The following is a 14,131-nucleotide window of genomic DNA, read 5'->3' as shown; positions in this document are numbered from 1 at the left end:
TTCAGACAGATCATGACTATGCATTACGCCACTCTTGACAGGATAGATCTCCTCATTCCAGCCTGAATTGAAATGGGAAAAAAAGGCACTCAAAACATGAGTCCTGGTGGTACAAGCTAAGAATACAGCTCAAGTGTCAATCTTTCATTTTCTGAAGCCAGATGGTGAATAGCTGAGAGTAAAGCAAGAATCTCTTTCACACAATGATAATCTTTTTACGAGAATGAACAGGAAAACGTGTGATTAGCTATATTAACTAAGCCTTTGGATAGGAGGTCTTATGAAATGTGTAGCTCTCCTGCAGCTAGTCGGGTCACCACTTCTTCACTGTGAAACCCTATGGGACTTTACGTCATTCGGCACATTGGCGCAGAGCTGCTCTCAAAGGCAGTGCCACACGAGCCAACTGAAGGCCTCCTCAGTTGACCTCAGATGACCACTAGCAGTGACAGAATGTGCAGTCAACTAAGGGATGGCATTGTGGTCACCAAGCTAGACCATGGCAACAAGAACATGTTGTTAGTGTGTGAGTCCCTCAAAGGGGATGATGATGTTGCTGGGCAGAAAGAGGCTGCCTGATTATCCCAAGTAAAATATAACAGAGTTCAAAAACATGGGAACTTTCTGCACATTGCCACTCTGGTAGTGAGCCAACGCTCTACAACGTTGCTCTAGGCATTAGATTAAGCTGAGATGAAATAAGATTCAATTTATGTCTGTATTTTGCTATGTTCAACTCTGATTAATCATACAAAAATACAAAAAGTTGCAGACTTAAGCAGAAATCAAAAAAATATAATTAATCCTTTCAAAACAAAGCCTAGCTAACAATTTAGCACTCTCACATTCCCAGTGTTCTTCAGTTCACAGAAAAAAGTGGCCAAAAATGGCTTTCATAATGACAATTAAGTTCTGATAACTTTTATAGTTACTGGGTAATGTGAAGCAGCTGGCATGCAGCACAGAACTATAGAAAACTTCAGGTTGAAAGGTAGTTCAACTGCCTGCTCAAAGGTGGGCTAGCTTCAAAATTGGATCAAATGCAATTGCAGAACCGCTGTACCATGCATCTATCAGGTGCCTGGACAAGTCCAGGAAGAACTGCCACCTGCTCCTGGACCAGGATGGGATCTTGGTCATCTCTTCTCTGGTGTTGAGGAAGAACGTGGACTCCCGATAAACCATTAAAGTAGCTTTTCACATGCTGAAATTAGGTGCACATCTTGTTTATTCCCACATCTGAAGAACACTGATCCTATCAGAGGTTTTTATTGAATGTACTGAGAACCTCTGAGAGACTCTAGGCATCATCAGCAATTATGACTTCCAACATTTTGGCTATGCTTGGAGTGTGAGATGCAGAGGGACTAAGAAGAATCCGGTGCTGAAACCAAAACAGGGTCAGCATCAACAAGATAGAGCACCTGGGTGGTCCTACAGGAAGCGCTCCAGCATCACTCTTTGCCCAGAGCTCCCTGGAACTCCCCGTGACTAAATTTCCTTGAGTTTTCAAGGGACCCCTTGTTAGGACATGTCAGGACTGCAATGTTAACAAAGACATTGAAGGGTAGCGTTAGGTTGTGGTCTTTCATATAGGACTGGCTGCTGAATCACAGGGTAGCGCATTTGCTCATTGCTATGAACAAGTAAACTGTGACTCAGCCAGAAGCGGTCAAAAGGCCTGGGAATAACAGGCAGCACACCAGCTAAGTGCTGTGCCTAGGGACAGTATGTGCAGTGTATAGTGTAGGTGCGCCTGGGAGAGCTTGAAAATAGTCAAGAGTATGGATATCAGCAGTGCATCCCAGCCAGAAACCCTCCTGCCAGGATGCCCATAGAAGCGACCCAACACAGCACCGCAGGCACCTCATGTGAACCCGGCAGTAGTTTATTTTAGCCACATCCTTTGAGTCTCCTGTCCATGCTGAGGGGTGATAAATTTAAAGAATTTTTTTCCCAACTCTTATGATTTTAGGAATACAAATCCTACTTTAAACTGTTTTCCTAACATGATGATGTTTCAATTCTTTATTGCAAAGTTGTTTTATCAAGTAATCCTGATATTTGTTAATCTGTAACAACATATTATTTAACTTTGAAGACAGATCTGATCATTGTTAGACAAGTATCTGCCAAAAGCAATACAGGCATTATTTAACCGCTCTTCTCAAGCGGCCTCCAATCCCTTTGTTGTTGACTTTGTAATTACAAGAAATTTCCACTATGTACATGGACATATATATACCAAATCTGCAGTGCAGTTCTGCTTTATCTATTTTGTCTGATTTTACAGAAAATTGAACATTCCAGAAACACGAACAAACCAACCCTGAAAAACAGGCAGTCATTTTTTCACTTTACAAACAGCAGGCTTTGAATGCAATTTTAAAATTAGCGTTATCACTTCAAACTAACGATTGTTTGCATAATGATCTGATGACTCACCTAGCAGCTCTAGCAAGTTACCCAGAAGCAGCTGCTAAAACACTCACAATAATCTATTATAGAGAAAAGAGGCTTAAATGTTCCCGGTATCATTCTTTAGAATAATTCCTGTATACCTCAAACGGGAATTACGAAAATACAGAGCATTATGATTGAGTAAAATTTACATTCAGGCACTGAGCTTATACTAAACAAAGCTTCCCCAGCCATGTGTCCACCATACCTTTTCCAAGTAATCCTTCTCTATCCTTGAACTGCTGTCACACCACCCACCACACACAACCTTTCCTCTCTGCCCTCAGAGAAACCAGTTTCCACAACGCTCTGCTGCCCGGGAGTCACACATCAAAAAATCTTCAAATATCCTTACGGCATCCCTGACACACAAGGAAACCTACTCAGGTCTTCACAACGGCAGTAAACCTTTGGCCTGCAGAGGCATCCAGGCACTTTACCACTAGACCCTACGGGCTTCCCGGCCTTGGATCACATCCCTCCGGCCGCCCCGCCCCGCCCCGCCCCGCCCCGTCCCTCAGCGCCCAGCGGCTACTCCCGGCGCGAGCGGGGCCCGCGGGCCGCCTGCGAAGAGGCGGGGCTTAGGAGCCCGCCCTCCCGTCTCTATGGCGACGCCGCGAGACGCTTCCCGCCCTCAACCTCGTCGCCGTGGCGACTGCCCCCGCCCCTTCCGGCAGCGACTCGGAAGCGGCGGGGCGGAAGCGGCCGGGGGCTCCGCGGTGGGCTGAGGCGGGGGCGGATGAGCGGGCGGCGGGGGCCGCTGTGCGGGGGGCAGGGCCCCGCGGGAGGCCGGCAGGTAACGGCGCTCGGCGTCGCGGGTCTTCCCCGCCCGCGCTGGGGAGGGGGCGGTTGGTCGGCTGGCGGCGGCCCCCTGCGCCCTGGCGGGCTGGGCCGGGCTGGGCGGGCCGCGGGAGCTGGGGGCCTGGCCTGTGCCCTTCGGCCCCGCCGCAGCGCGGCCTTGCGGCTTGGCCCCGCCCAGCCCTTTCCGGCTGGCTGCTGCGGTCGGTGGCTCCGTCCGGTTGCTCTCCGCCCTCGCAGGTAGGCCCGTGTCCGCGGAGACGGCGGCAGCCCCGGCGGGCGCGGAGGTGCGGTTGCCCCGGCTGCCGCCTGACGGTGCTCGGCGGGGCGGTTGCAGCAGGGCCTGGGCGGATCGGGCTCGCCGTCCCTCGCGGGGCTTGCACCTGCGCCTCGCTCGCAGTCGGGCTGGGTGCTCTCTCGGTCTCCCTCTCCTGTGACCTGATTACAGCGTAAGCCGGGGCGGGGGCGGGGAGGCTGCTCGGAAAGCAGCTGGCCTGTAGGATGGCACGGATGGACGCCCCTCCTGGGCCATCCTGTGCAGGCTCCTTTTCGCCCACCACTTCGCCATCTGCCAGAAGCCAGCAGGCTTCAGCCTTGCGGGGAGCTCAGAGTCATTGTCTGTGGGGTTTTTTTCCTACTGAAATTGGTTCCACGCTGAAACAGCTGAGTAAGGTTTAGGGAGGTGTGAGGTAGCAGGCATATGTCATCTGAAATCTAGGAAGGTGTTTGCCAAAGCCATGGCTGATGTGGAACGTAGCTGCAACAGAAATATTTCCACAGATGAAAATTATGTGTGGTGGAGTTTCTTAAGTGGATGTTTCAAGTACACTGAGGTACTGTAGTGTTCAAATGTGAAAGCAAAATTGACTTTACTTTTCACATCTCCTCATGGGGAATGATACTAAGGACAGGATTTAAAGATTGGAGATTTTGAGATAGGTTTTTTTCATACAACTGACTGAATTTAAAAATGAAATGGATAGGGACGTAGTGTCTGAGGGCAAGGACATCTAAGGAGCATGCTAGTGCTGTGCAAATTTTATTCACTTCCTAATTGACACCCTACTGTGAGTCAGTATTAAGCTAACATCTCAAAATAGTGCTAGGAGGCATTGCTAGTGGAATTGTTGTTTATGGAATAATATCTTCATAAAAGCAAAACAAAAAAACTGATAGGGTATACTAAACATTCTGGCTGCTTGTCATAAAATATTCTGGCCTTCTGTGGGTGTGATGTTTGGGGTGTCTAGGTAGACTGCTGCAATAGAGAAGAGTACTTAGCTATGTCATTTCAATTACATGCTTATTGTTACTTTACTATTAAATATAACTAATGTAAAATGATTTTGCAAAGTAGTAGTAGTCATTAGAATAGGAACCTCTGCACTTACACTGAATGAAACTTTTTTGTTTCTACTTCTGGAGGAAATGATACTATGCACATGACATTTAAATGCAATTAACCACTGAAAACGTATTTAAATAAAATGCTTATTTAGTTTCTTAGTGATATTTTTTCTCCATGGTTTTTTTTTCAGTACCCCAAGTGTGACCATAAAATATGATTCTTTGCCTACTGCACCAAACTTATTAAGTACTTCTTTTGCCATTTGGACACCTGGCTTCAACTACAATGGTAAGTTATGATTCAGGTAATATATTTTCAGATCTTTTCACTCTAGTCTGCTAGCTGTCTGGCTGATGAGGAGAAAGCCATTAATGTTTCTCATTTTCTTAAAAAAAAGATTTTGCTTGTCACTTCTGAGTTCTGACATTTCTTTTTTCAGGGATGTCTTCCTTCATAGCTTGTAAATACTTCTAAACACTTGGTCACTGTCCAGTGCATCATAGGAATTATCACATAAAGCTGGTCGTGTGTTTTCAGTCATGACTGGTGTTAGACAGTTCAGTGAAAAGTATAAATCCTGCCTCCACATAGTATTCTTCTATTCACAGGTGACAATATTGCCATGGATTTTTACCTATTGTCAAGCAGTCAGTGATCTGAATGTCTGAAATCATGCAATTATCCACTAGACCTTTACAGAAAGCATTAGTATTTGACGTATTCATATAAACACCTTAACACTTCAAAATTTTGATGTTGTGCAGTGGCAGGTTCTAATAAGTAATAGCACATCAAGTGCTTTTTTTTTTTTCAAGAACAGGTAAGAAATTTTGTATTAGAGATACTGCAGGTGAATGGTAAAAAGCCTGAGTATTTTTGCTGTATATTTTTTTGTTGTTCCTGTAGTATGCTTTTCTCCCCTCAATTCTGTTCTAATGTATGAAATAGCTAGTACTGCCATGTATGTGGCTCATATTCCTTCTGTTCCTTGAGGTTCTAGTAAAGGTATTGTTTTTCATGGATAGCTGATAGGGATGGGTTAAACTGAGGAATCAACACAAATATGTATGTGGGAAGGAGTACCTATTACAAGTGTTTCTAAGCTTTACTGAAGAGTGAAGGGTTCTCCAAAACACTTCTCTGTATTTTTTTGACTAGTATAGCCTAGATTTCTACTTGTCATCTCTAACTGTTTTGGTTAATATTTGTTATTACTTTTATTAGGTATAATTTCTATTCCTACTTTTAATTCTAATTGCCCTTCATTGTTCTAAGACTTCATAATTTAGTCAAAACCTTGCAAGTGTAGACACTTTGTAGTGGGATTAATTACTGTTGATGCAGTTACAAGAGGTTTCAGCTGCTAAGTTTAATATGTGCCAAAGAATGTCTGAGCCCATCTTCTAACTATAAATTCATATAAGTAGTAATAGTTTTTGCAGTGGTTTTTATGTATAAGGATATTTAAACAGTTAATATACTTTCTAAAAAAACCTTTGTAATTCTTGCAGCAGCAAGCTTTAGAACTGGCATTGGATCGTGCAGAGGTAAGGAGTAGCTACATTGTTTGTTTGCACATAGTGTATTGGTCTCACAGTTAAAAAATGGCTATTGTATTTTTATATTTCTTCTGAAAAGCAGTGGAGGAGCATGTTATGTAAATCTATATGTGTGTTTATAAATAATCACCCATACATGTAACACTGATTTTGCAAAATTCTCGCTAAAATTGCTATGTGACATATTTGTCTCTTACCCATTGTACTGAGAACGTCATCAGGTATAATGATGATAGACTATGCAGGACTTCAGTTTTCCCCTTTTAAACCAGCAAATCTGTGTGCTGTGAAATAAGCAGCGCTGTACAGTGGTGATCGAGAGACAGCTGACAGAAATACGTGACAAAATCCTGTTTGTGTTTTTAACAGTAGCCCAGTTAGAACAAAGAGGCAAATGCCCTCACGTACATGTTCTTTAATGCTGACATCTGATATAATGGTTACCTTGAACCCTATTATGGGAAACATGTTCCTGTGGAAGAACCTCTCTTCAGTGAAATTCTGAACTAAGCTGTTAATCAAAATACTTCAGAAAAACTATAGAGATTTGGAAAAACCTTGTTAGAATATAAGCTACATTTAATGTAGGATGATATCTTATTTCTTCTTTTTTAATTCAAATATTTAATGTACATGAATTATATTTGTAATACACAGTTCTATAGAGAAAACTAGCGTAAATGCAAAAAACAAGGGGAAAATTAAACTTCCTGAAGTTGGTTTTCTTGAGGACTACTTGATCTGTAAATATCGTCAAGCCAGTATGTGTGAATTTGATTGTATCTTAGCATGTTAACTTCAGTATGTTACCATGTTAACTTCAGTAGCATTAACTACTACAGTAGTGTTATTTACTACTGTAATTACAAAACATGAATGTAAAATCAAGACTTTGCGTGCAACTTATGCCATAGCCATGAAATGCTGTGTTTCACAGCTAAATTGAGATGTGTTCTTGTTGATAACTGTAACATACCCCCAGATCATGTTTAGTACAATTCTGAAACAGTCATGTACCATAACTGCTTATTACTTTCTGTATCCATAGAACACTGTCTGGTAATGGTCTAAAGTTGCATGGTAGCTAGAATTAAATTTCTTTGTAATACATATGTTGTTTTGGTTTACTTCTCTCTTCTAGTATATCATTGAAAGTGCCCGTCAGAGACCTCCCAAAAGAAAATATTTATCCAGTGGAAGGTAGTAAGAGTTTCAGTATTTAGCTTTTAAATAGCATTTCTTTGATTTAATTTTGATTACATTTTAAGCTTTTTTAATTTCAGAAAATCTGTATTTCAAAAACTCTATGATTTATATATAGAAGAATGTGAAAAAGAGCCTGAGATAAAGGTAAGTGGAAATTGCTGAGAAGCTTTTCATTGCTGGCTGAACAGGCAAGTTCAGAAAATACTTCTTTATTTCACTTAATTCCTTTGTTAAAAAAAAGAATAAATTCTGGTTACTGTAGTAGTTACCTAACACTGCAGGAGAAATGATTATTATGACTTTTGTGGACTAAATTGTGTAATTTGATAGCATCATCTTAGTTCAGTTTGAAATAAAAACAAGGTGATGGGAGGACCACTGGCTACCTGGTAACTCTAAATCTGTTTTTAAAGGTAATAAGGTAGAGTGCTGGCCGAGGATTGTAAAAATTGTGCTCTTGAGATGCTTTTCTATGTATGAAAAGAGAGAATTTCGAAAGAATGGTCTGGAATGCAGAGGTGTATCTAACAAGTTTATTGGATAACAGTACTATTAAAATAAGTGATATAATGTGAGTAGTAAAGCCTAGACTAGCTTGACTGACATGTTCATTCTGAGTTAATCCTGTGTCACTGAAGTCAGTTGTGGTCAAGTTCAGGGCCAGTGTCAATGCCATGTGCATTCTTGTCAGTATCACTGTTTCAGAATCAATTGCTTAGCATGACTGCCATGGGAAAAAATGCAAAGAATTTTTTAGAATCTGTGCTTTGTTGTAAATTCAGATTTATTTCTCGGATAACTGATGAACTCCTAAGGCATTTTGTGAATTTTTTTCATAACGTTAACAAAGAAGCTCAAACAGGTTTAGCAACAATAAATCTAAGGTGTAAAATGCACAAGCTACTTTGCTAAACTGTGAATATCAAATGGAATAAGAAGAACAAATGTGGAATCTGCTGTATTGCTGCTTCCCAAGGAAGTGAAAGCCTATGAGAAGACAAATGGGAATGAGATATTAGTTACTGAGCACCTGTAATTCTTTTTGGTGATTCTGATCTAGTTGGTTTTATTTAGCATATGATGCTGATTCAAATCACAAATGTGAGTAAGGTGTTATGTTAAGCAAATTACAGACCTGAAAAGATTAAAACATCAATAGTGAATGAGTAACAAGATATTTGAGCAGCAGGGACAAGATGGGGCTTGCTAGACTGGAATCTGGAAAAAAAATAGGTTTTCAATGCGGTAAAAGTTGGTAAACTAGAAGGCATTCAGCAAACTTAGCTAACTATAATAAAATTAAAGTAGTGAAGAGAGTTAAAACATCACAGTAGATGAAATGGATTACTGCTGATCTAGATTTAAGTAAAAATTTAAGTTCTTTATTGAAGAATTGGAAGCTTATTATGATAGAAAAATTTGTATTTAGAGCCCTTATTCAGTGAACTAAGATGTGGATAGTTATAGATATCTTGAGTTTATGTTATGATTATAATTATTGAAAAGGAGAAGCTCAAAGATCAAGGTGCAAAGGTTAGAAGATAATGCTATTGTGAAACTTCATCCATGAGCATAGGACTGCTTATTTGTTTCTTAATTTGCACAATTCTGACTAGAGTTTGGCCAATGACTTGAGTGTAGCTTAAAGATTTTTAGTGTACAGAACTGTCAAAAGTTTCTATTCCAATATTGCACCATTTTGGTGGTACAAGTTGTAATTAAGTCGTCCACTCAGAAGCAATTTTTAAATTGACACTGAATGTTATTTTTCAGTCTTAACTTTCACCCTTAGCTCTTGTAAAATTACATCTCTCCCATGTTCCTATTTTCTACCCTGCAGTTTACTTGGTCAGTCATATCCTTGTTCTTGGTGTTCATAGTGAAGACCAGATTTTCCACAGTAATTCACAAAGGACTAAGTCATTATTCATCCTCTGTTAGTCCAGTCTGCCCAGCTTCATTACTTCTCAGTGTCTTTTCTATTTGTGCATATGCACACTAGAGAGAGAACTAGCTATGTTGAGGTGCTTATCTAGAGCAATTTGTTTCATTTGGATTCTAGTGTGCAACATTCCTGTACCTAAAAGTTGAAAGAAATAAAAATCAAAACAATAATTTTGGAAGCAGTGTTGAATGTGGAAACAAACCTGGTCTGTGGGCTGGAAGGATCTATGCTAGGCAGGTAAATCTGAGGGGCTCCACTACCAAAAAAAAAAAAAAATTCAAAAAAAAAAACCCACCCCAAAAAAATCACTGATCAGTCACCTCTTCTCAGCTGGTGCCTTCTGACATCTGCACATGGTAGCATCAGTGTGCAAGCATGAAAACATCTGAGTAATGGAAGTTTCAGAACAGTGTTAATGAAAGTTACTTCAGTTCCATGTTGGACTAGTGCAAAAATAGTAAAGCACACATCTGCTACTTTGCTGTAAAAGTGCTTCTAAGAGGTACACTGGTAGCTGTGGGGAATGAGTAATTATGATACATGAATAAACCAAATGGTGCCAGATAGCAGTGGGGGGTGTTTTTGTTTGTTTTGGTGGGACTTCTTGTCCTTGATTAATCTCTAATGGTGATGAATGATATGTAGGGTTGGATGTATTTGGGAAATTGTATAAGACATTGTCTTGCATGCATCTTTCTGTTCTTGAAGAAAATATAACTAACTTGCATGTTTAAGGTGAGGAAGAAATTGACTCTAAGAATGCACTTTGAATTAAAGCTAACCTCGTTGGGGTGAAACAAGCAGACTTTGTTCAGACCACAGTATTCCTGAAGTCTGATCTGCAAAAACTTACCTTTGGTGTTACTTATGAAACATGTTTTCTTGCCTCCACTACAGAGGCTGCATGGCCCTTGTCTTTATGAGCTGCATTAATACTAGTCTTTATTAGAATGGCAGCCTACAGGTTGACACAGCCAGTTACATCCTAGTGGAAGTATACTTAGTTATGTGTTGCAGTCTTCTCTCCGGATCTAATTTTGGTTCAGCTAGGTCACAAACATCTTTAGGCTTCAGTTCATTCCTTGTATTTTGTAATCAAAAAATGATGCTTTATCGAATTGGGCTTTATTTTTCAGTCAGTATGTACAGAACTCCACTTTGCTTTTTCTGCTTCTTGAAAGAACAATGCTTAGCATTGTTCATGAAGTTAATGTTAAAGTTGAGACAGAACTGTACCTTCCAAGGTGCATGTTCTGTGCATTCGTAAAGTGGTGCTGGGATTAATGAAATGTGTCTAAAGTCAAGGGAAGAACCTGGGGTGGTTGGTTTAGATTTCCATTTCACAGAGATGGAGTAAATAGCTACAAGAGCTTTTTTTATCGAGGTTATCTGTTTATTTAATGTTTTTTGACCAACTTTTCAGTCATAAAGGTAAGTGGGGAAAATCGATTTAAGATGCTACAGTGAGGGACAGGAAAAGCAGTCATGGTAAAAACAAAAACATAATTTTGTATAACACCAGTGCACCGTTGAAGGAGTAGGTATTAATATTTCGCTCATGGCCGAGGACGGAGGAGTAACAAACGTAGAACAAACTCACTAATTCAGTCTTGTTAGGCCGGAATACTCAGTATTCTTTATTCAGTAGTAGTCATCAGAAGTTGCTGGCAGTGAAAGGAAGCACCTGTGACTTCTCTGTGCTGCTTCCCAGCCATCACGCAATCACTGCGGTGTGTGTTCAGGAGGGAGGAGTGCTGCTTTTCTGTGGATGAAGTCAGAGATGGTTAGGAGTTTTAGTTGATGTAACAGAGCAGTGTAACAGGCCTGGTTGCTTGGTATCTGAACTCCTGCAATATACTGTGATGAATGCTTAAGAAGTGTAATACACCTCAGGTCACTCCTTGATCTTTAAAATCTTTCCAGACAAGACCTGAGCTAATGCTTAGTATCAGGTCTGAGTTAATATCTCTAAAAGCTGTCTGAAAGGAGAAAGCTGATTTTTGTAGTCATAACAAATTTTCATGCTCAGTGAAATGTAACTTTACTTGCTTATTGAAATGTTTGTACTTAAAATGCTAATGTACTCCGATGTCTCAGAGAGGCTTTATATTTTAAAATGTACTTAGAATATGTCTTAAGAAGTTCAGGTCATATGAATGCAGTGTCAAAAATGTTCTTAGGCCTGTGTTACTGTCCTCTGCTCTTTCCTTTACCTGTCTTCCCCCTTCAACATCCTAACACCCAAAAAATGAAACAAACAAAGAAAAAAACAAGCCATAACTGGCCAACTATTATAGAACAAACCCTGAAAATTAAAAAATAAAACTAACATGTCATTCACCGAATAAATTTAAACTAGAGAGTGATGTGATTAACTCAATTTAATTACATTTACAATTGAATTACCATTATATATTTTACTTATGAGGTGTTTTAAGGAGCAGAGGCCTTCCATAAAAATAAATCTCATGGCTATTTCTTGCATGCATAGATAAATTTCTGGGGAAAAAAGATTAATTGTTTGTTTAGAAATTCTGTGAGTGGTTACTAGTTAGTATAAATTATTCGGTGCCTGTATTTTGGATGGAATAATGCCCTTAATTAAATGATTCTTTTTCTTCAGCTCATGAAAATAGTAAAGCTGAATTAGAAATGTTAACAGTATTATTACTAACAACCTCTAGAAGCAGTATTAATTCTGTCCGAAGGATAGAGGAATGGAATTGTTTTTATTTTTTTGATTGCTTTCTTTTTTATTTTTAAATATAACTTTAGTGTAAATAATTAATTTCTTCTTAACCTCTCTTACATAACCTGATTACCCCTTTTTAAATCAAATCTTGCAGAACTCTCATATTCCTTTTTGTTCTCCTAATGCCATTGCATAACTAAATATGAAATTATTAATCTATTCAACACTTGAAAAATAACTTTTCCATCAAAAGATGACAATATCTCAATTCTTAAGAGAAAAGATGTCAGAGTAGTTGAGTGTTGATCTCACTCTCCAATTACTGTACCCCAGGCTACTTCATATTGTGTCTAAGTGAAAGTGCAATAGCTATATCCCCTACTCAGCAATGTGTCTGAAAATTGGAGCAGCACATGTGCAGTCTCTTGTTCTGGGGTAGATGTTGGGGGTGGTTAATAGGACTTTTATCTGAAGAAGATTTTGCATAACAGGCTGCATTGCCAGAGTCCTATATGGGAATTGACTTTCCTGAGTAGTCTCTGCCTTCACTGTTGCCATGACATGTCTTCCCCCATTCTCCTCTGCTCCTCCAGTTTTTTCTCCATTAATTCTCCAGGATTTATGTGCTACTTTGTCCTTTCCACTATTTCTAAACTGTAAAAGGCAGTAGGATGTAGTCACCATCATTCATGATGCATGGTGAAGAGTTACCTTTGGGCAGTGGTTCCAAAATTATGTAGCAGGAGATGGAAAAGGTTTTGCTCCTTTTTCCTCTGCGTACCTGTTAAAACGATCTGTTGGATTATATTGCTGTGGGATTTGGGGTTTGGGATTTTTTCTCTTAGGAACAGTTCCCCTACAAGTAATGATTCTACTTTCTATCTTCCCTATATCTCTAGAAAGATAAATTTGTTCAAAAAGAGATACCCCACTACTACTTAGTTGGGTGTATGTGAAATAAGTAGTTGGGTAGTCTAAGTGCTAGGGTAAACTTCCAATGAATGGCTCCACCCAGACCTGGTATTCAGCTATGAAATCTGCCCTCCAACCTGAAGGTTAATAAAATTATCTGAGGTTTAGAATTCATTGTTTTAAGTTCCCAGGGGGCTTTTAAAATGTTTAAATTTGTAGTTTGTACATGGGGTCTTTGAAACATACTAATTCATTTTAAAAAAATGTTATATGTGGAAAAGATCATTCTTACAATTAAGAAACAGAATAGTTTCTGCAGCTGTTGGATGAGATTTCAGCAAACACAGACAAGGCAATGCAATTAAAAAGCTTCGAAATGGTGTAATTCAATATTTTAATCCTGGAAAGAAATATCTGCTTCTGTTAAGAATATTTGAAAGTACTAAATATTTTGTTGTTGTTATCAAACAATGTATAGTGTGTAAATGATGCTTATAGAAATGATACAAATAATAGTACAGTGTAGTTTTATAACATTGTAGCATAGTGTCATTCTTGTGAAGTGTGTTGTCTGTGGACTTATAATTCAAGGGGGTTTTAATTTAAATGAGTTTTTTTAAAAAAATCGGTGTGTATAAGTGCATATAGTAATACATAATGAATATACTCTGCTGAATACAGTCCAATTGAATTTAACTGGGCTTGTTTAGCTATATACTTCAACGTTAATCTAAATAGTACTCATATTCTAGCAAATGTTTTTACTGCTACTAATTACTTGATAGTATTATGTTCATAAGCATTGTTTACTTTTAAAGCAGAAGCTGAGGCGAAATGTGAATTTACTTGAGAAGCTGGTTATGCAGGAGACGTTGTCATGTCTGGTAGTGAACCTCTATCCGGGAAATGAGGGTTATTCACTTATGCTCAGGGGAAAAAATGGTTCAGGTAATATTTTTGCTATTTATTTTTAAAAATACTCTGAATGCTCTATAAATAGTAAGAATGTGTTGCTAACATAATCCCTTGTCAAAAAAACCCCAACAAACTGTACTTGAACTAAAAATTTGCATAAAGCTGTGAGGTGCTCAGAAACAGTCTCTAATGGTGCAGTGTAGATCACTAGGTATGAGTCTTTTTAATAGCCTTACATTCTTTTATTTCCCCTTAGCTTCCTGAATAGCTTATCTGAGTTTTTCTTGCTTCAGGCT

At 39.3% G+C, this 14,131-nt stretch overlaps 1 protein-coding gene across 3 annotated transcripts in view; it reads left to right on the top strand.

Annotated features, from left to right (window-relative positions):
- The first annotated feature begins 4,804 nt into the window (after positions 1–4,804).
- SUPT20H (SPT20 homolog, SAGA complex component) overlaps positions 4,805–14,131 on the top strand; it is a 33,345-nt gene continuing 24,018 nt past the window's right edge. For 2 of the 3 annotated variants that reach the window (XM_059829557.1, XM_059829634.1), the window contains exons 1-5: positions 4,805–4,894; positions 6,118–6,153; positions 7,307–7,365; positions 7,449–7,515; positions 13,742–13,868. In XM_059829557.1, the coding sequence (XP_059685540.1) occupies positions 4,892–4,894; positions 6,118–6,153; positions 7,307–7,365; positions 7,449–7,515; positions 13,742–13,868 (292 nt within the window). In that variant the 5' untranslated portion in view covers positions 4,805–4,891. Of the gene's footprint in view, positions 4,895–6,117; positions 6,154–7,306; positions 7,366–7,448; positions 7,516–13,738; positions 13,869–14,131 lie in introns of all 3 variants that reach the window. The other variant, XM_059829500.1, reaches the window with a different exon arrangement.

Source organism: Gavia stellata, chromosome 1 (assembly GCF_030936135.1).
Source record: "Gavia stellata isolate bGavSte3 chromosome 1, bGavSte3.hap2, whole genome shotgun sequence".
NCBI classification, from domain to species: Eukaryota; Metazoa; Chordata; class Aves; order Gaviiformes; family Gaviidae; genus Gavia; species Gavia stellata.
The sequence above is the reverse complement of the archived record's forward strand: the minus strand, read 5'-3'. Positions and strand labels throughout refer to the sequence as shown.